Below are 23,766 nucleotides of genomic sequence, written 5' to 3'. Positions count from 1 at the left end.
TGACAGAATTCAGTGACTGAAAGACCCCTTGATGTACATACATGTTGCCATTATAAGATTACGTCAAAAAGAACATGATGCAATAGCTGGACGGCCAGTTCAAAGACTTTAACTGGCGGCCGGGTGGGAAAACGTACTGACATTTACAGTGATTGAATTCAGAGTCAGAAAGACCCTGAGATGTACATGTGTTCATCTATAAAAGTACATCAAATAAACAACTTTAGCTTTCGTTATTGTGTTCATTTCTGAATGTATCGGAATAAGTAGTGCACGAGAAGCAAGATATGTTGAGACTTAGACAAAATGCCATTCTTAAATTTGGAAAAGTATTTTGGGGTTAAACGGCAAACTTACGAAGATTGTAACGAGATACAGAAGAGTACTAAAGCTGTTAGAATTGATAGTTCGGATAGGACAGTAGCTAAGTGTAAGAAAGTGTGTGATGCCTAGCTTAGTGTTTGGAATAAATCCTTACTTGGATTGACAAAATTCAGTATCACTCTGATGGACGAACAAGAGCTATTTAAAAGGTACATTGACTGACCATACTTTGTTTAAAATGCCCCTCGCCTTAGCCCGGTTAGTTCTAGTGTTTGTAGCGAAATGTATTCATCAACAGATCAGTACTTAGGCCAAGTTTTGATATCAATTACGTTGACAAACAACCTCATGCCCATTCACAAGCATTTGTTTTGATAGCTGATTGACCATTAACCCTTTTTCGAGTTAGGTAGCAACTATCAATTTCCTGCATGATATCCTTTGATGATAAAACATACAAACATGTTTTTTAAGATTAGAATCGGTGATCTGGATATATATTAACTGCCTCTTGTACACTATTTCGTCATAAAATTAGTTTGAAACTGAAAGTGAAGCAGTAGGCCTAACGGGAAATAATGGCGGACTTCGCTAATTTGGGATGTACCAGTTTTTTTTAGATTGTCTGTTTTCGTACATCATCGGGCAAATATTTTCAGAAAAATATACAAATCATTGAAAGCAAAGCCAAGGTATTATTTTATTAAAGATTTAACTTCAAACTGCAAATTATGTAGGCCAGAAACGTAGAGGACAGTGCTATGTTGTTGAATTCGCGATATGAGCTTTAAGGTCTTAGATGTTTTCCGACTTGACACGTATTTGCGAAAATACGGGGGGAAAAAACAGCAAATTAGATACTTTTAACCATTGCCTAAAATTACTACAAGGACGTAGACAAATAAATAAACCATAAATTTGCAATCCTGTCAATGGGCTATTGTAATGAAGCTATATTAAAGTGAGTGGTTACATTACAGAAACCTCTCCATCTAAAAATAGATGCACTCACGTCTGTGTTGATTTTATAGGAAAGAAGGGACTGCAACTTCTAATGGTGGGACTCCTATTTTTACCAAACTGGGAGTCTTGTACTCCTTGTTTTAAAATCCTAGCGAGATCTCTGGGAGCGTTATATAAGACACTGGAACTTATTAAAATATAGAACCAGATTACAAATGGACAGAAAACAAAACCATTCGAGGATAATGATTAATGATTTACTAATCAAGATTGCCAAACGATGAACTTGGTTTATTTAAGACACAGGATTTTAATATGTACACAACACTATAATTTGGCGCGCATTTGATCGATGCATGTTTTCCATCACGTCCGTGTGATGGCAAATTTCAATCCCTCCTGAAGTGGCAAGGTACTTAAAGTCTTGAAACTATCTGACTGAGGCAATATGTAAATAACCTTTACATACAAAAACAGAAATGGTGATCTCCTAATAGTCAAGCCATCTAAGATGTGCACTCCAAAGAGAGGCTAAGAGGGAGAGCCTTATAATTACATTTTAAACTTTAATAGCAAATGATTGAGTGTAACAAGAAAATTCTAACATAAGTAGATCACAATATGCCTGATGAGCAGTGATTGACTACTCATATCTTTGGCAACTATTGTAACCGTATGCATACATGTATTAGGTCATATGACAATTATTTATTTTTTCGGGGGGGGGATTGTGTGTGCGTGTGTGTGTGTGTGAGAGAGAGAGAGAGAGAGAGAGAGAGAGAGAGCAGCCAAGCATTATTTTTCTAAGAAAATAAAATTCCGGCCGCTAATTATAATATAGACTGATACAAAAAAATAATTTTGCTTTGATTTTTAGAAGAACAAAGAACAATCTGAATTCACTGTGTAAGTTGAAAAATAGTGTCTTCTGGTACACGAAAATAAAAAAAAAGCTCGATATATGTTCTTGCATAGTGTGATGCATTAAGGTATAAATGGTATAACATCAAAATACAGATTATACGGGAAACATACGATTGTCCAAGCATGTCAAAGACTCGACTTACAAGGCACTTGATGGTCGATAATTCGTTAAATAAACAAAACTCTTAGAAACAGAGATCAGATGGATGCATTCTTTTTAATATTTCTCATGTGGTGGTGGTGGTGTATGTGTGTGTGTGTGTGGAAAATAAAACACCGCATAACGTTTCCAGTTAAGCATTTGAAAGGTGAAACTTATCGTTCGATTTCAAGTACAATATGAAAATAGTCGTGCGAGTGATTAGTCGATGCAGATGACATAACGAAGATGAAACCTAGTTCAATCAGGTGTATTATCAACTCTGGTGTATTACTGTAAGTAGTTTTGAATTTACTTTTATTTTTTTACCATATCTTCACGTGCCTAAGTAAGTGTCGGACAGTATATATTGATTCCAGGTGACTGACTAGCATTAATTTCCCATGCGTTCAAGCCGGTTGACGTACATCCTAAACCTGCGGCCATTGCACAAGAGGAAAATACTTTCGTGCATCTTCGGCATACGCTGGATTAAGACCTACCCATGTCCACTGCACGTAACTGTGGTTTTCCATGTAAAGCGCTAAATACAGTCATAAGGTTTTGAATCTGCAGTACGGTAAGTACAGTTTTTGGAACTATCAGTCGAGCCCTCCGCTTCAGTAACCGAGTAAAAGTATTCGAGATTCTTATAAAAACGAACTAGGTGATGTATTTATCCGAGTTTCCTCTGACCTTTGTCACCCCATTTTTTATGCTTGGACATTTTATGTTTGGTAGACCCCTAGACCAGCAAGTAGATCGCTGTTTTTCTAAAAACCATAATGTCAGATATAAAAAAGCGGAGATCTACATGCCTGTCTAATAACACCCCTACATGAAATATCCAAGTAAAAAAAAAAAGTGAGTGTGTGTGTGGGGATCGGCCCAGGGGAAACTCGGATTAGTGATATACGTGCATGTGGTATGACAATAAGGAACTTGACCGCTATAATCTAAGCCAATAGACCGGTACGTTACTATTGAGATGTGTGCACGATTTTGTTTATGCATTGAATAGGGTATTATTTCCAGTTTTAATCTGGACTGTTTTATGAACTCTTGGGGCATATGTTTACATACGAGTTATTCAATTGTGACACCATCGATTCTCGAAAATTCTCAGATTATATGATAATTTGCGTAATAGGATGTACACGTTAACCTTCAATATAGTCATCGTTACTTTGAATGTCACTTGCTGACGTAGAATGATTTAAAACAAAAGGATAGAGTAAGACAAAATAAAATAAAGTGTTTAGCAGCATTTATGTTTTGAGACTGGTTTTGTCTCATGCACCTTACACAATGACTATGAGGTCGGCTGATGTTATGTTGTAGCTGATAAAGAAGCCTGTCACAACATTAGGCATTCGTATAACTTGATTAAAAAGGTTTCATGGACTAATTGACAAATCCACCTGTCCACTTCCAATGAGTTGTATTGGATGGGTAAGAAGTTGTTGTTGTAGGGTTTAATGCCATTTTTCAGCACAAGCTATGCTATACATGGCGGCCAGTATAAATGGTGGAGGAAGAACATGGGGGAAAACCCCAGAAAGAACCACCGACCAACGAGAAGCTACTGTCAGGCTTTCTCACATACCCACATTAGCCGAATTCGAGACGGGGCCCCGAGTGGCCGAGTGGTCTAAAGCGCTCTTCGTTACGGATCACTGCCATCTCACCTCTGTCTGCGGCGGTTCGAGTCTAAGATTCAGCCAATGTGGGTATGTGAGAAAGCTTGCCAGCAGCTTCTCGTGGGTCGGTGGTTCTTTCCGGGGTTTTCTCTGGTTCCTCCTCCACCATTAATACTGGCCGCCATGTATAGCCTATCATGTGCTGCAAAATGGCGTTAAACCCCACAACAACAACAACAACAACGAATTCGAGACTCAAACCTACTCAGATAGAGGTGAAATAGCAGTGATATGTAACGGTGAGCGCCGTAGACGACTTTTGCCATGATGAGTAACAAGTAGCAGCATTTTCTGCAATAAATGAAATACTCCCCTTGTGGTGTCTGCCTAAGAGGACTAGTAGCAATTGAGAAATGTCTAAGGCATGAAGATGCATTCAATATCATTGGCTGTAACCTTCTCCTCCATTTTCTGAGAGATTAAACACTGAATTTCATCCAGATTAATCCCCAGAGGGATCAACAGTCATCTCCAATAATGTCATCTACTTCAGAGCAATGAATGAGTGCCAAAAACGTAATGTATAGGGATAAATATCAAACTGAACTTCAGCAGCTGATCATTTTTTTCCAGAATAATTTATGCAGATATTTACTAAATATATCCTTGTCCAACAAGATGTGTTTGTGTTTTATGGATTGAATGCCATTTTCAGCACTTGATAGGCTACATATAGTGGCCAGTATATTTGGTGGAGTATGAACCCAGAAAGGACCCATGGGAAGCTACTGACAAGCTTCTTCACATGCCACTATTAGCTGAGCAAGACAGAGATGTCAGTGACCTGTCAAGGAGAATGCCTTAGACCACTTGGCCCCTTGTCCAGTAATAAGCCCTGCCTGCCCCAGTTCTTTGGCAAATGCATTTGTCAGGTCCATTGCTATTGGATGTATACTGTAAGACTTAGGTTCAGACTGCTAGGATGGTCAGAAAGTGACCTATTACAGTTGCAACACTATGACTCAACTCGCATTATATATAGTAGGCAATATTTGTGCTTTGTTAGAGCCATGCCTTAATAGCCGAAGGATCAATTATGCATCTGTAGTCAGTGTAAATATGGACTGGCACCATTAACATGTTTTCCAAGCACACACCATTTAATATTGATTATTTCTTCTAAGCTAAAGCTGTTTGTATGGAATTGACTGACTGGTATGAGTTCAGCAAATGATGCATATAATTATTTAATTCAGGAAGAAATTAATTATATTTTGAGTCGTTTATACTTTTCATATTTTTATCCAAGTCAAGATGGGGGAGTGTCAATACCTTTTCCAATATAAAAAAACATTTTCACTTGGATTTGTATATATATATAAAAAATAGTAATTTAACTCTCAAATAAAATGTTCCCAGATGTTCAGTGTAAATTATGGTCAGGATTCCCATTTCCGGTTATTTTAGAAAAAATCTTTGCATTATTGCAGTTATGTTTTTTCTGCCATTTGATTTAGTATGAACTTGATACCATGTTCTGATTTTTGCCAGTAAATTTTGGCAATATCAGTGGCTACCTATCATAGAACTGAATACATTTTATTACGTGTATCTGAAAAGATTTATCATTTTTTCCCCCCAAGTTTTAGTCATGTGCATCAATATAAATCATATGTAAACTGTGCTTTTACATAAAAAATTTAGCAAGGTCAGAAAACCTTTGTTAGGTTGATAATTGATATTTATCTACTTTATACTTTGTTTATCATCAGGTTACTAACATGTAACTCGCAATGCAAGTGATGAAACTGTTGCAGGTCATGTTTACTAGACAAACATAGGTTTTAGAAAGTCAATCCATTTATCAATAACATCACGAAAGTAACAAGAACAAATTTAGACATAGATTAAAATTCAGTTAAGCAACATAGCCCCAGAATCTGTAGTCATGGAACTGTACGAGAAAAGCAATTTTGAACCAGTTCCTGTAATCATTAGTAATTTCCCTTGCTCAGTGCATAAATATCTTAAGAGTTCAAAATTTTCAGCAATATCACACTGCCTTCATCAGCAACTAATGACTTGAACATGTGACCTATAATAGATTGTAATTGAGAAAGGATACATTGGGGAAACATGCAGAGTCTTAGAAACCAGGACTCAGGAATGCATCAGCAGGGAGTCATTGGTCATGCATGAACACTGTAGCAATATGGGACATTCCACTGTTCCCAATCAAACCATGGTGATCATATCTGAGGACAACGCATGGAAAAGGTAAGGTGATGGAGGCGATCTAAATACAACAGCAGAGGTCAATACTAAACAGTGACAAGGGGCTTGAATTACCACCCATCTACACCAGTCTCTTCATATTATGTGATTATTATTAGTCACATGCTCAACATTAGTTGCAGTGTGATATTGCTGAAAATTGTGAATTCGTTAAGATATTTATGCTCTGAGCATGGGAAATTCCTAATGATCATGAATTATCCAGTATGGGAAATTCCTAATGATCATGAATTATCCAGTATGGGAAATCACTAATGATCATGAATTATCCAGTATGAGAAATTACTAATGATCATGAATTATCCAATATGGAAAATTCCTAATGATCATGAATTATCCAGAGCATGAAAGCAATTGCAGTCCCAGTTGTCATGGAATTGTTACAGCACAAATAGCATGGACCCAGTAGTCATGGAACTGTTAGAGCACAAACAGTATAGACCCAGTAGTCATGGAACTGTTAGAGTACAAATAGTAGGGACCCAATAGTCATGGAACTGTTAGAGCACAAATAGCATGGACCCAATAGTCATGGAACTGTTAGAGCAGAAATAGCATGGACCCAATAGTCATGGAACTGTTAGAGCAGAAATAGCATGGACCCAATAGTCACGGAACTGTTAGAGCACAAATAGCATGGACCCAGTAGTCATGGAACTGTTAGAGCACAAATAGCATGGACCCAGTAGTCATGGAACTGTTAGAGCATAAATAGCATGTACCCAGTATTCGTGGAACTGTTAGAGCACAAATAGCATGGACCCAATAGTCATGGAACTGTTAGAGCACAAATAGCATAGACCAAATAGTCATGGAACTGTTAGAGCACAAATAGTATAGACCCAATAGTCATGGAACTGTTTGAGAACAAAAATTGCATAGACCCAGTAGTTATGGAACTGTTAGAGCACAAATAGCATAGACCCAGTAGTCATGGAACTGTTTGAGCACACAAATAGCATAGACCCAGAAGTCATGGAAATGTTTGAGCATGAACAACATAGACACATGTCCTGTATTCATGAGCACAAGCAAGAAAGACCCATGACCCATAATTATGGAACTGTCTGAGTACAGGTAACACAGAAACACTTTGTAATCACAGAACTGGCTGAGAACAAACGAACATGGTGTAGCAATTCTATGGTCTAAAACTAAGTATCAGAAAAGAGAGAAAAACAACAAAATAGTATAATTCAACAAATAATTTATTTTCCTAGAATACAAAATAAAAATTGTAAAAGAACTTAGTATTGTGAATTAAATCCCAAATAGACCTAGAAGTTCTAGCACAAGTCCAAATATAGAGTTACGAATGAATTTCAGTGGTGATCTGAATGAAATCCAGTTTTGAATGTGCTGATATGTCTATAGCCTTGAAAATGCTAATGTGCCAGCAGCCTTGATGTATTGCAATGATATAACCCAAATGTCCTTGAATGAATTCTCAAAAATCCCAAAATAGTGATTCAATGCAAGAAGTATTAATGAGCACTTTGTAATTCCAGTGAATAATTTAAATGAATACATCCTCTCAAATTAAAACTGAACACAACAATAAGACTGATTCCAGTTTGGCTCTTAAGATAGGAATGAAAAATTTTAACAAAATCAATCTTAATATTAAAACCTAAGACATTTTAAAAACCAGGTTGAGGTTCAAAAGTTCATTTCCAGAAAATTCTAAGTTATAAACAATCTTATATAAATCCCCACTACTCTGCCACCGTAATAGAAATTTCCATCAAACTGTAAATAAACTTTGCTTCTAGGCTCTTATAGTCATTGAACTGTTTGAGCAGAAACAACATGTAGACTTAGGCTCTGTTACCATGGTACTGTTTGAGCACAAACAACATGTAGACTTAGGCTCTGTTACCATGGTACTGTTTGAGCACAAACAACATGTAGACTTAGGCTCTGTTACCATGGTACTGTTTGAGCAGAAACAACATGTAGACTTAGGCTCTGTTACCATGGTACTGTTTGAGCAGAAACAACATGTAGACTTAGGCTCTGTTACCATGGTACTGTTTGAGCAGAAACAACATGTAGACTTAGGCTCTGTTACCATGGTACTGTTTGAGCATAAATTTAAACCCATGTTGAAATTTCCACATCTGTTATAATGATGACAGTCTTTATTTTCAAAGTTAACAAAATTAATCTCCATTGGAATCCTTAAGGAAGTGTACAACAGTTGCTCACGATTTCATAAAAAGAGAAATTGAATGAGAGGAGAAAAAGACAGCAGTATGATATCGTGAGAACAGAAAGATGAATAAACTGCAGGAACATATGTATAATGAAAACCCTTATATAATGAAAACCCTTATATAATGAAAACCGTTATATAATGAAGACCCTTATATAATGAAGACCCTAATGATTTGGAGCCTGTACATTATTTCAGGGGTTCTCATTAATGAGGATTTCATGAACCTTTTCTGTCACACACACAAACACACACACACACACATGGAGAATCAAAAGTAGTTTCAATGAACTAGAAATTGTTTGATAAAAACAACCCATAATATATGCCCATGTATTAGTCGATAATTGGAAACCTTTTAGTTTCTCCCCTGTCAGGCAATTATGTTAATACAGCAGTAATTTTTTTTAACATGTGAATGTTGATATTGATATGTGTATGCATGTGTGCCTGCTGTATGCATGCATGCATGTCAGGATGTTTGCAGAAGAAAAAATTTTAAACAAAAAATTGTTTCTGTGGTCATTATATGTATGTATGTATGTATGTATGTATGTATGTATGTATGTATGTATGTATGTATGCATGCATGCATGCATGCATGTATGTATGTATGTATGTATGTATGTACATGTTAGGGCATGTTGACACTGTACTGGTTATAATGTGTTGAATAAAATGTAAAGATAAAGAATTGCAGAAAAACCCTGGAGGATAAAGCCTTTCAAAACAAATGTAAGCAAGTAGTACTACAAGGTAAAGAAGTAAGAGGCTGTAAAGGTAAAAATTATTTAATCCTTAAAATAAATGGTGAGAATTTGTCATACAGAATGCATTCCATCAGAAAATAAAGGACAACAATGATTGGCCAATCAAAACATTTTAAACAAAACAGCCAGATTGCTTAGCTTTCAACGGCTTTGTTATATTGTGTTTACTCTACCCGGATACTTGTGGGTGGATTCAGAGAAAAATAATTCACCTGAATGTGTAGGGATAAAACATATGGCTGCTACTGAGTTGGAAGTAAATATTTTTCCAGAGATGTAGGCTAGACTCTGTAACAGCCAGAAAATGGCAAATATGGCCCAGAAAAGAGTCAGAAAATTTGTCAGCCACATTGAGTTGATAATTAATCATGGCTTGAAGTTAGTGACACGGAAGGAATTATGTTTTGCAGTTATAACATTATGTCATATACAGATATATCAACTGCTGTGTAAATGCTCTGACATTCTTTCAAAGCCATCATTTAACACAGATATAATGAATGCAGCAAGATGCACAATATCAACATTATGTTTTTTAAAAAGTAAAGGAATAAGTATGTAGTATATGCATTGTTTTGTTGATATGATAGGTTAAAGTGCATACATGTTAAAAACTGTGCAGGTGATTTAAATTTTGGGACAAGTCAAAGGTATTTGGGACCAGTTTTCTTAAAAACTACTTGTCCTAAACAAGTAAAAATTAAATTATATCAACCATGATATGGTATTTTGCATTTAGAAATGGCTGACAGCATGTGGTAGCTACAAACCATTTCTGAATGGAAGATTTCATGAGAAGCATCCAGACAAACTTGACATTTCTAATTTGACATAGCATCTTGCAAATACATGTGACTTTGCAATGATCATTTGATTCTTACTAGGTTTTATCTGGTTCCTCCTCCACCAGTTATGCTGGCCACAATTTATAGCTTATCGTGTGCTAAAAAATGGCATTGAACCTTCAACAACAACATGTGACATAATAAATGTTCACAGATTCTGGAGCTTGCAGACAATAGTGTACTGCCAGTGTGTAGAAGACGTGGACATAATTTTAAAAGGCTTAGATTGTTTGGTTTAAAGTGCCTAGAAATGTATATTTTCATCACACTGGAAAGGTTTCTTTGAACTTAATTATTATTCTTTACCAATTATCATTTAACAAAATGCACATCAAAATATATGGCTAAAATGTAACTAAAATGTATCAAGGTTAAATTGTAACTAAAGTGTATCCAGGTTCCAGGTTAAATTGTAACTAAAGTGTATCCATATTGCTATTTAGAGATTAAATGTACAACAGTATGCCAAACATTTATTTATAGAACCTCTATGCTTTTCAACTGTTGTACAAAGTATATGCATACCAACCCAAACAAACTTTTATTGGTAAGAGTAAGTTTCACAATTACAGTCTCTGACAATGTACCAAATGTACCAAAAGTAGCAATCGGATTAAAATCACATCTCCACTGTTATACATGAAGATCTTAAGCAACCATGTAGGGGTCATGTTTTGGCAACCTGTGTTATTACCATAATTGCTAATTTCATCTACCAATCAGATCAATTTTTATATCTTCATGTTTGGAGACTGAGCAGTGTGGATGAAGAGCATGAATGTGTACTGAATGATTTGATTCACTTTAAGATTTTTTAAAGCTGCATTTCCATTGGCTATTTCAAATGGTCACTAGAGCATGACCCTTAAGCGGTCGTCATCAGATCTTCACATACAGCGCAAATCTGATTTTAATCAGATTGCCGAAAGTAGATGTATCAGTGACATTAGACACTTTGGGTCATTAACCTTCTTGTGCATACTACCTTGGTGATGTTTCTGATGTATCTCGTGTTGTCATGTAACCATTGTTACTGACAGGGATTTGACACTAACTGTTGGTTGGACTATTATTACTGACATGAATTTAGATGTGTAGATTGGACCCTTATTAATGACATAGACTTGAATATAACTATTGGTTGGACTATTATTACTATTTCTCTACTGCCGAGTAAGTTGATGCAAAACAGTGATAACTTTTATCTTGTTTGCTCTACAGAAGAATGATGGCATAACATAAACCATCTTGTGCTATGAGATAAACAGTTTTACCAATTTCTGTGCAAAAATCAATATGGCAATTATCACAAATATTTGTTTCCCTGCACTAGCAGATAGAATTCCAAATATAATTAGTGATGCTGGCATTAATCCAGATTGTATCAGTCATGTTATGCAATGAGGCAGACTGGTTACCTGCATGAATCAATCCTGTGTTGCAGTTAGGCAGAATGGTTACAAGCCTGAATCATTCCCATTTTGTGATGCAGGAGGTTGTGGGTTAAATCCCCGGCTGAGTCGCTTGGCACTCAGCATTAAGAGGTTAGTGATAGGACTTGTCGGCCGGTTGTCAGGATAATGTGACTGGGTGGGGCATCATGCCGCAGACATGTAGCATGATGTCCTACGCAGCATAATCTACCACATTGCAGACATCATAGCGATATGACTGAAAAATTGTTAAAGCTACATTAAAAATGTGAATCACACACACACATTCCCATTTTGTAATTAGGCTGACTGTTTACAAGCCTGAATAAATCCTGTTTGTAATTTTATAGACCAGAAAATAATGATCAGGCATTATCTAGCAAAATCATGAAATTCCAAACCTAGGTGCTCCCTGCTGGGAGATTAATATTATAATCTGGCTTTTTTTATACATTTAAAAAAACAACTACATGTATGCCTAAAGCATGTTGATTTTTATTTCAAAAATCTAGTTAAATTAAACAATACTAACAGCTTAAACATTTGGGCAGGTAATCCAAGTGCAGAAACCCAACTTCCCTTCTTAAAGGCTTTTATAATTTCCTAAATTATGTGGCTTATATGCAGATATATGAGATAAGTAAATTACGTTTCACATTTTTTTCCCTTTGCCTAATGCCTTGATTAATAATAGGATTAAAACAATTCACACGTGTGAAACAATGCAACTATGTTGCATATTGATATGTTTCACGTACAAAGCCTATGATATGACTGAAACGTGGTAGATGCACATAATCAACTTCCTGGTCTTTTCCTTCTTTGAAAGGTGTCACTGGAAGGGTGGTGCCGTTTTAGATGTGTTGACATCTTGGTTGTATTTCCAGCATGCAGATTACGGACAGATGTAGACGCCTCTATTCATATGCCATTCTCATCCTTGACAAGGTATAAAAAACATTTTCAGACAGACCACCTGTTAGTTTTCCGCAGTTCCACCTTTTAGGCCATTTAATCAGATGCAGGATTCATCTTAGTCACCTCTCGTGGGTCGGTGGTTCTTTTCCAAGGTTTTCCCGGGTTCTTCCTCCACCATTAATACTGGCCACCATGTATAGCCTATTGTGTGCTGAAAATGGCGTTAAACCCCACAACAACAACAACAACAACATCTTAATACCACACCCTTTTGTTTTTCACTTGATGAATACTTTTAAATGTCTTATTTCTTGTCGTCATTTAAATTGGAAGGGCACTAAAAAATCTTATCTTCAGAACAGAAGAAATAGGGCAGTTTACTTGTGCAAGGAAAATCTTATATAGAACAAGTCCAAGTGTGGGAGTGGAGATGACTAACAACTGAATCCATCATATTGTACTTGTAGTATACCTGCATTACTTTCTGCATATGCAAAATGACTGCCACAGCCACAGATACTTGCTTTTGTTCGTGAAAAAGAAAATTATTCACAACATCCACTCGCCTTCTAGAAATTAAGATGACTGTAACTCATCCTTTTTGGAATCTACTCCCTCACCAATTCTGTGCTAATGTTTTATTATTCAGTATGCTTGCTAAGTGCATGTAAGTGTGTGAATTAGGTTTTTAATGTAGCTTTAACAGTTGTAGTCATATCACTATGATGTATTCAGTGTGACACTTTATAGTGATGGCTAGCACTGGGGCATCATGCCGAGACATGTAGCATCATGTCCCACCTTGTCACATTATCCTGACACCTGGCCGACCAGGCCTAATGCTAACCTTTTAATGCTGAACACAAAGCAAGGCAGCTGTTAGTACCATTAATATGTCTTTGGTATGACCTGGCCCTGGTTCATGTATTTTACAGATCATATAATAGCTACTTTTGTGAGGAACTTATCCGTTGCTTTGTATATATTTGGATTCAGTTGTCATGCAGTAAATAAACTACAGCTCTGATTGGTGGTTATTGTTTTACTCTGGTCTTCAACAAACAATAACCACCAGTTAGAATTGAATGAAACAAATTTTAGTGCATGACACACTGGAAACATATCCCTCAAATTCAATCCAGGTTGACAGGATTATGAAGCAACGGGGAAGTTTCACTTAAAAATGGTTATTAAATGATAGTAAATTATTTACTTTAAATTATAGATGAAGAACAAGTCTGGAATGTCTGGCTAATGTTGATAGATGTTATCAGTGGCTGAGCATGCTGTCGGAATGAAATAATTAGCATAGACTTGGCGGGAGGGTGGAGATTTCAGACCAGCGAGTTCAAACCATCTTGTGTTAATTTGTAACTGGCATGTGGGTGTTGCCAATAGTTCTTTTTTAATATGACAGGAATGAGTGCATAAACCTGCAACAGCTGTTGTAGATGAATTCAAAGTATAAAAATGTAGGCAAGCAGCAAATAATTGTTCATGACATTTAAAGTAACTTACATAGGGTAAGCATCATTTTGTATTTAAGCATGATCTCTTGTATCGATATTGGTATCAGTATGGAAAAAAATTAATGCATTGATATATTGATTAATTGCTTCATTCCTAATTAATAATACATTATTTATGGCCATTATAAACTAAAATAATGTTAAACAATTTACATTAATGTAACGAGTCCAGAGTTTGTGATGCAGAATGGAATTTCACCATATGAATTGGAATTGTCTGTAATTATCTTGATTATTCTGCAAATACATGTATTGAATAAATTTATTTTCATCATTATAGATTTATTTGTTTTATGATTTCATTTTTGCACACCAGTCTCACTTTCACAGACATGACTCCATTTTGTATGCCAAAATTCCATTTGGCGTCATGAATTTACATCCTAACAATTTGGAAGAACTTGAAATAGAATATTTAAAATTTAAACTTAAATAATGAAAATAAATTTAAAATTTCATGATTTGAAGGAGTAGTATAACAGCAACCATTAATTGTCAGTGTTTCATTTTACATGGCCAATTTTCCAGTTTGCAATATGCTGACTGCATTTTGTCTTTAACAGTCAAATGGACTAATGTTTGCTTGAAATTTGAATTAAAATAATATTAAACAGTTGTAAAATATTTATGAAATGTATAGTTTTTTGATTATTCTCTTTAGCATTTACATTTTCTTAATGAGTTGTTTTGCATAATGACAGCTTTTCACCAAAAGAAAAATAGCCTTTATTCTCATTTGAGAAAATATGATCAGAACATGTTAATTATTCTGTAACAATATCTCAATGATAATTATTGCAAACACAGTATTGTTGTGGCTTTAATGCCATTTTTCAGCACATAATAGGTTACACATGGCGGACAGTATAATTGGAGGAAAAAGAACCCGGGAAAACCCTGGGAATTACAACCACTGACCCACAGGAAGCTATACTGTAAGTTTTCTTGCATACACATATTGGCCAAGCCCAAAACTCAGACCCATGCACATAGCAGTGAAATGGTAGAAATCAGTAAAGGTGAGCACTTTACACCACTCGGTCACCCTGAGTGCCATCGCAATAAAAATAATTATAGTTATGTTATTAAATTCATAGATATACACTAAAAGTATATTTCTGTGGTTTCATTTTTGCATGCTGATATTCCATTTTGTATGAATACTCCATTACACGTGGCATTTAAGACCTACTGCATATACAAAGAAGGAAACTTAAAACAATGCATCAGCTGAGGTCAGGAGAACAGGCATAATAAAATACTAAATCAGTCATGTCATCGGGGCAAGTGTAGATGGAAAAATAGTTGATACTAATTATATTATGTAAAGGCACTTAAAAGTTGAGTGTGCTATTTCCAGAACAGGAATATCTATTTGAAGAATCCTGTGCCAAAAACATCATCTGTTTGCTTAAAGCAACAATGGAACAATTTAGTAAAATTGTAAACATGACTATTTCTTTCGAACTTTTGCATCATTTTCCAATGCTGGTCTACACTTCCTGGTCAATATAAACAACCTAAACCAAGCAGTTATTTCCCCAAAAAATGTGTTACCTATTGCTCTGGATAGGTAGTTAACATTTATAATGTAACAAGTGCTTCAAGTACTGGGCAAAATCGGCTAAGTTAGATGCACAAATCAATTTAGGGAATTTTTGTTATTTTTACTTTTTTTTAACCCTGGGGAAAAAAATGCCAGGGTCAGGAATGAAAAACCGGGATGGTTGGCTGACTGGAAACACACATTTTATTTTGCCTGATGGTCTTGTTTTGATTTTAATTTAGTGATGTCAGGAACAGTAACTCTTTGGACGTGTGTATCGTGAAATAGGTCTTTTGAAGGTTTATACCAGGTCAGTTGATCAAATTTGAGTCTTTTTTTAAATTAGTTTTCATACGTATTAATATTTCCTGTAAATCAATCCATTTATAAATTGTTCTTAATAGGAAACACTTCCAAAGTAACATCCCATCAGTAAGCATGACAAAATGAATTATAATGTTGTCAATATGCTTGAACTTTTTAGATTGGTTTCTGGTTTCTGTAGCTGGAAAGGGAGATGAATAGTGTATTGATCTGGTACCAGTCTTTGATATAATGTTAATGTTGCATGTTTCAGATGCTCAGTTTTTGGAACAATCAACCTGCTAGAGAATTCCACTACAGGATATTGACAGAGAACATATAAAACTCCAAACAGCAGCATAGGCACAGTCCAAGTATTGATGTTTTTGTATTTGGCTATCGTTATCAGAGTTGTTAGTGGAAGAATTGAAGGGACATAGAGGCACAAGCCAAATAGTGAATATTTAATTCTTTTTTTTAGGTCACATGAAGATATTAGAATCCCCTGATGTTTTTTAAGTATTGAAGTGGAATCAGTTTTAGCAGACAACAATGGAATTTCTCAATAGGCGTCGATCGGAAAGCGGTACTGGCATTGAGGAACAGAGATCACAGCTTTCGTCCAGTTTTTCTGAAGGCACTTCCAGATTTTTTTCCTCCATGATTGCCAAAAAGAACGGACTGCTGAATGATTTATCATCAAAGTTTGAGAGCGTGGGCGCCTCACTTATGAAGAGTAGTCCAAGTAATAGTAGTAGTAGTAGTTACAGTAGTGGTGAAGAGGATCCCAAGACAAGTAAGCAAAGTTCATTGCAATATAGTGCTGATTTAACATGGACAAAAACACGTAAAGAGCAAGACAGTGTTGCTGCAAAATTGACATCTGATGCACACGTATCAGGTCATCTACAAAAACACCAGAGTTCATCGGACTATAGTGATAACAATACTTCTGAGGAGTCACATCTTCCGACAGGAGTGAACATAAGTTTTGATGAGCCTTTGTACTCTCCAAGTAAAATATCTTATTCATCCAACTCAGCTAATATGGACAAATCTTTGCCTACTGTAACATCACTGCTGGCTCAAAGGGTGATCACTCTGCCTGATTTGTCTCAAACCCCTGCAGTTTCCCAAGGATTGAATAAATCCCAAGAGGCAGTCACTGTGGCTGATTCAGGTCAACAGAATGGTGCAGATATGGCTTCATCCACAGATAGGCGAGCCCCCAAATTTATGGTCACAAAGCGTAGATCAAGTACTGTGGATGAGATGTTGTTTGATGACTATGTAGAACCAGAGCCTGAGCCTGAACCAGTACTTGTTGATGAAGCTGTGACCAAAAAGAAAACACTTTTACACATGGGTGACTTGATATCATTCGATGAACCAGAACTTGAAGATTTCCATCCTCGGACTCGGGACAGTAAAGAAAAAATCTCACTGCCTAGTGTCAGCAGTTTAGATTCATCGGAGGTGGAATTTGGAACAAGTAGCTATAATCAGACCAGTGTTGATTCCTCAGACGTTGAATTTGGTGGAATTCCCTTCCGTCGAACAGGTTCCCGTGGTTCAGATAAATCTTGGAGTTCCTCATTCAGTACAGACAGCCAGCCAGATGATTTGACGTTGGACTGTATGTCCTTCATGAAACAGTTTGTGGAGAAGATCTTCACGAATAGGTAAGTCCTAGTAGCACCAAAGAATTTTGTACTTTGTTTTGTGTGTTCTTCATTTGCCCATTCATAATGGTTATGTAAATGTATTTTATCCCTCTCACATATTTCCATATAGGTTCAGAATTATTACTGCATTGTTCAGTATAATAATTTCTTCTTAATGTTTTCACAAAATAACAAAAATGATGTTACACATATCATTACTGAAATACTGTAAATTGTGGTAATTTACCAATATACAATTTTGCTAAGATGGTCAGTTCACCATTTTAGGGTAATGCAATTTTCTCAGGTAATATTATCAGTATGGTCAGTTTTGTCTAAACAATATTTTGTTTATGAAAATGCTTCCTCGCCAAATTGAGTAATGTTTTGTGTGCTTGAAATGATCTACACAAGTTATTGAACTGCTTTTGCATGAATTTTTCATTTTCTAAGGATTTGTATGTCATATACCTTCAAGTTTCATGTAGTTTTGGTATTTATATATAAATATGATTGGAAATGCATTTGAGAGCCGATTTAGGAATTTGACAAAAAAAGGGGATAAAAGTATATGGGCCTAAATCCCTTTATACTTATTAAAAGATACTACTGATCAGTGTCCTGGTTTTATATCTAAATAATATATATTATGTTAAGTCCTGATCTTTATAACAATATTATGGTCATAGTTAACCCTTTTTTAAATATTTTAACAGTATTTTAAATATTTTTTTAATTTGTTTTTAAAAATCTTCACAATATGTGGTATATTTAGTGCATGCTTATAACAGTATATGGTATTGTTAGATCATATTTTATATTGTAACATGTAATGGTATGGTTAGTCCTTATTATATATCATAACAATATCTGGTATGGTTAGTCCTTATTTTACATTAACAATACATGATATGGTATGGTTAGTCCTTATTTTATATCATAACATATGGTATGATGTAGTTAGTCCTTAATTATACATGGTATGGTATGGTTTAGTCTTTGTTTTATATAATAACAATACATGGAAGGGTATGGTTAATCCTTAATTATACAGTAACAGTACATGGTATGGTTAGTCCTTATTTTACATCATAATAATACATGGTATGGTATGGTTAGGCCTTATCTTACATCATAGTAATACATGGTATGGTATGGTTAGGCTTTATCTTACATCATAGTAATACATGGTATGGTATGGTTAGTCCTTATTTTACATCATAATACTTGGTATGGCATGGTTAGGCCTTATCTTACATTATAGTAATACATGGTATGGTATGGTTAGTCCTTATGTTACATCGTACTACTTGGTATGGTATGGTTAGGCCTGTGACGTTCTGTCGTATTGGGGTGGGGTTCTCCCAATATAATTTAATTAAATTAAATTGAAAGTTCCACCCTGGCTCATTAGGTTAGAAAGTTAAATTAGTGATGATGTAGATTTACAGCTCTGAGCCCCCAGTCAGCAATGCTGACGGTTAAATTATAGAGAACACGAAGATGAAATTCAATCAATAACAATTTAATAAATGTGATAATTCAAAAACGATAACTTCCAATCACTCGTCTTTCCCTCGACCAAGTGACAGCCTAATTCATCCCGTGATTTACAGTGTGAGTTCGATTTTCCCCCTGTCCTTGCATCTACTCATCTATTTCTTCCCGCTGATTCTTCCTTCTTTCTGTTCCTCTAACTCCTCCTTTGTCTCTGTTTCCCTCTCTACTATCTCCTCCGGCTTCGCTCCAGACTTCAACTTCACCTCTTCTCCTTCCTTCCTTTCCTCCGTCTCTCTATCCGAGACAACGGAACCAAACTTTAACTGGTCTGTCCCTCAAAGCTTCCTGTGAAAAACCACAAGGCGTTAACAAAGGTTTAATCGAACCTCACCTCACACTATATCGACAATTAACCATCAGATAGCTGTCACTGTTTCGGCCACGCATGCATACACATCGAAATTCCCACACACTTCTTGCAGGGTAAACAATGGCGTAATAACACAGTATCAGCGAATTGTTATACAGACATCAATACATTGCGTCACGTCAGTATATACACATATATATTTAATCTCATCGTACTACAATCTGACAAAATCAGACGCATGTCTGTACATTACAAATATTCAACAATGGCAAAATCTATAATCATATGAACATATGTGTTAGTCTACTATAAAATACCCACATAGTAAATTACAATATTAACTCTTACGACGGCTGGCAAGCTATATAATTCTTTACAAATATCAACTCATTTCTTCAAAATATGCAAACATATTAACAAAACAAAGTAATACTTCGTACTATGATTCTAGTACTAATAAAGTATACATACGACCTACAATTAAAATGCAGTCGCATTCCACAAAGACCGAACAAATATCTACTGACCTTTTGAAGCTTTCTGTACTTAGACCTTCCCGCTCTAAGATTTTCCCGCCAATAACGAATGGCTATTCGGAGTTACGCTAACCTCTTCTCTGGGTAATTTCTCTCAGGGAACTAACTTTTGCCGGAAAACTCAGAGATATCATTCTACCCAAATCAAGGTCTCCCCCCATCTCGATTCTGATTGGGTGGCGCTGTGCCCCTGTCCAATCGTCTTAGTGGCCAGTTCAACCTGTCTGTCTGTTTGCAGGGGAAAGAAGTTAGGACACTCCCACTTCTTCAGGCAATTTCTTTTGATCTTGGAAACATTTCGACACCTAGGTGATAATTGGCTGTGTGCAACTCCAATGTCCGGTCCTTCGATTCTAGCCACAACAATCTTACGTAACGGATTAGTGCTAGCCTTCGGCAATGTTCGACATCAAACAATGACCCGTCAGAATTGCCTTGATTATACATGTTTCAAACTGGGCTACTCTGGGTCGGGGTAAACATGACACCCCCCCACGCTTGAGAATAAAATCGGGATTTTATTCCCTCAAAATTACTTCAAATGCAATGGCATTAATACACGAAATAAAGAACAAAATTATCGCGATACTACACACTGAGTGCGAACATGAATATATATATATATACAGCGATCTATACCATTCCAGCGCTCCTGCTCATGAAATCGGCGCCTACGTTCTCAGTTCCTTTCACGTATCTGATCTACATCTGGTATTGTTGTAAGAACAGCGACCATCGCATCAATCGTCCATTCGACAATTTCGCCTGCGCGAGATACGCGAGTGGTTGGTGGTCGGTCTCCAAGATGAACTTCCGCCCGTATAAGTACCGCTCGAACCGTGATATACCGAACACAATTCCGAGGCATTCTCTCTCTGATACGGAGTAGTTCTTCTCGGCAGCTGACAACTTCCGACTACCGTACGCGACATATAACGATTCCCGTGCGACGATGCGGGTTTTATCGATCCGATTAAATCCATCGCGACACATCAAAATGGTTCATCAATAAGGGGTGTACTCCCCAAGGGGACGGGTCGATGAGCCGTTTCCGGTGCCATTCTCTGGCACTTGTCACAGGAGAGACAGAACCGCTTAACGTCTCCCTGGACCCCTGGCCAGTAGAATTCTCTGACAAGACGGTCAAGCGTCTTGGCAATTCCCATGTGTCCACTCATGAGACTTTCGTGCGCGAGTTTTAACACTTCGCCTCGCTTCTCTTTCGGCCCGACGACTTGCTTCAAGTGTTTGCGGCCTTTCCTGGCGTGGCGATACAAGATCCCCTTCTTGTATGCGAACTTCACCCCGCCATTCGGAGTTTCTCTCTCCGTTCCTGCTGCAGCGTTTTTGTGCAACTGCGCCAGAGTTGCGTCTTCCTGTTGCCGCTTCCTCAGCTCGGCCGGAAGAACGTTACTCACCGGTGTCGATGTAACTTCCATCGGCTTTGCTTCCGTCTGTCGACTCTTGGACCTGGTTTCCACAGCACTCACCGGCATCGGTGTGCAGGTTTCGGGGTTCGGTTGTGGCAACACATAACGACATCCCAGTATGACGTCATGCGACAAACCATCCAAGCATGCAGCTTCAATTTTCCCCTTCACGTACGGTGAATCGAGGTCAATGACAGCCACTGGCAATGAGTCACGCGCGCTGTTCGCGTACTGAACTTCGATTACCTCCCCTGTGTAATCCTCGGGCTTAACGTACTTCGTGTCGACAAGGGCTGGGACGCTACACCCAGTGTCATACAAGATGGTGGCACCTTCTCCGTTGACAGTAGCAGACGCGAGGTTGGCTGGGTTACAGCTTGCCTCCGGCTCGCGCTCCTTCCTAGCGACGGCATTCACCTGGGTCTGCCTGCCCTTGGGACAGTCCCTGGCAATATGCCCCGGGCGCTTGCAGTTGTAACACGTCGGCGGCCCTCGCCGACCTGCAAGTCCCGCTTTCGTGGGTGAGGCCTGTCCAGGTCTATGGTTGGCATCCTTACCTGTAGATCCCCCTCCGACCCTCCCGTCGCCCTGACGGTTACGGACTGTCGGCTCCACCTCAACCACACGGCGCGACTCAGTGGGTCGGGGTCGGTCCGCACCCCCAGAACCTCCACTTTTCGAGTGTGCCTGCTCGTATCGCTCCGCCATGCTAGCGATCTCTTCGAGCGTCCGGTGCTCTCTCTCTGCTAGAAAGACTGTCAACTCGCGATGGTAAGTACTCAGGACATGTTCCTTGAGTATAACCTCGCGTAGCCCGTCGTACGATTGTTCGACTTCGGCCATCTTCATCCACTTCTCAAATAACCCTCGAACACAGGTGTGGAATTGAGAGTGGGTCTCCGTTGCCTTTTTCGCCGAGTCCCGAAAAAGTTTGCGATATGTTTCGGCGGTCAGCCGATAATGGCAGAGAAGGGCCTTTTTGAGCGCATTATAGTCATCAGCATCGTCTGCAGCTAAGCCGTGGTAGACTTCACGAGCTGCACCTTGCAAAAAAGCTGAGACATTAATCGCCCAATGTTGTTCAGGAATTTTATGAGCGTGAGCGAGTTTCTCAAACTGAACAAGAAAATCGTCGATAGATTCCTCCTTATCGCTGAACCGCGGCATACTTATCTGGACCATTCGGTGGTCGATGAAAGGTCGTCCAGTCCCTCCAGAACTTGTGCTAGCGTCATCCCGATCTATGTCCCTAGCGGCTAACCTGACCTTCTCCATTTCGAGAGAGTGAGCAAGCTCTCGTTCTTTTGTGGCCGCTGATATCCTGGCCAGCTCCAACTCTTTCTGTGTTTCTCTTTCGGCGGCTATCCGGGCCAGCTCCAGCTCTTTCTGGGTTTCTCTGTCCGCGGATATCTTGGCCAACTCCAGCTCTCTGTCTGCTGCTTTTTCTGCCTTCCATTCCTTGATTCTTTCTTCAATAAATGCTGCCAGGCGATCTCCCTCGTAGCCGAGATCTTCCGAACCCATGGCACGGTACTCCTTGATCATTTGCCTTTCTGTAGCCATATTGTTATACTAATAGGAAGTGATACCTTGTCTCGACCTTACTAAAAATGGACAGATACTACAAGTTCCCAGCCAAATACTTACCTGTCGACAACAACTAATTTCGTTCAGGTAAGATATTTGCTCGATATTTGCTTCACAATTACTGCAAGTAATTAAAGATCTACCAAACATGCAAATATCAAATATAACAAACACAAGATGAGAAAATCATAAAAATTCAAAATACTTAGGATGGAAAATATCTCACACTGTTCACTAATACTTCCTAACAAATAAACTTTTAGGTCGTAAAATAATATTTATGTCTAATTCAAATCCCGGACGAGGCGCCCACTGTGGCGTTCTGTCGTATTGGGGTGGGGTTCTCCCAATATAATTTAATTAAATTAAATTGAAAGTTCCACCCTGGCTCATTAGGTTAGAAAGTTAAATTAGTGATGATGTAGATTTACAGCTCTGAGCCCCCAGTCAGCAATGCCGACGGTTAAATTATAGAGAACACGAAGATGAAATTCAATCAATAACAATTTAATAAATGTGATAATTCAAAAACGATAACTTCCAATCACTCGTCTTTCCCTCGACCAAGTGACAGCCTAATTCATCCCGTGATTTACAGTGTGAGTTCGATTTTCCCCCTGTCCTTGCATCTACTCATCTATTTCTTCCCGCTGATTCTTCCTTCTTTCTGTTCCTCTAACTCCTCCTTTGTCTCTGTTTCCCTCTCTACTATCTCCTCCGGCTTCGCTCCAGACTTCAACTTCTCCTTTTCCTCTCTATTATCTCCTCCAATTCCGCTCCCAGACTTCAACTTCACCTCTTCTCCTTCCTTCCTTTCCTCCGTCTCTCTATCCGA

At 37.8% G+C, this 23,766-nt stretch overlaps 1 protein-coding gene across 1 annotated transcript in view; it reads left to right on the top strand.

Annotated features, from left to right (window-relative positions):
* Positions 1-2,779: 2,779 nt before the first annotated feature.
* Positions 2,780-23,766, top strand: part of LOC149782694 (uncharacterized) — a 114,853-nt gene continuing 93,866 nt past the window's right edge. The window contains exons 1-2 of the mRNA XM_089934185.1: positions 2,780-2,930; positions 16,326-17,526. Coding sequence (XP_089790311.1) covers positions 16,397-17,526 — 1,130 coding nt within the window. The 5' untranslated portion in view covers positions 2,780-2,930; positions 16,326-16,396. The remainder of the gene's footprint in view (positions 2,931-16,325; positions 17,527-23,766) is intronic.

The sequence above is a fragment of the Sinohyriopsis cumingii genome, chromosome 15 (assembly GCF_028554795.1).
Source record: "Sinohyriopsis cumingii isolate HCF-2022 chromosome 15, ASM2855479v2, whole genome shotgun sequence".
NCBI lineage: Eukaryota > Metazoa > Mollusca > Bivalvia > Unionida > Unionidae > Sinohyriopsis > Sinohyriopsis cumingii.
The sequence above is the reverse complement of the archived record's forward strand: the minus strand, read 5'-3'. Positions and strand labels throughout refer to the sequence as shown.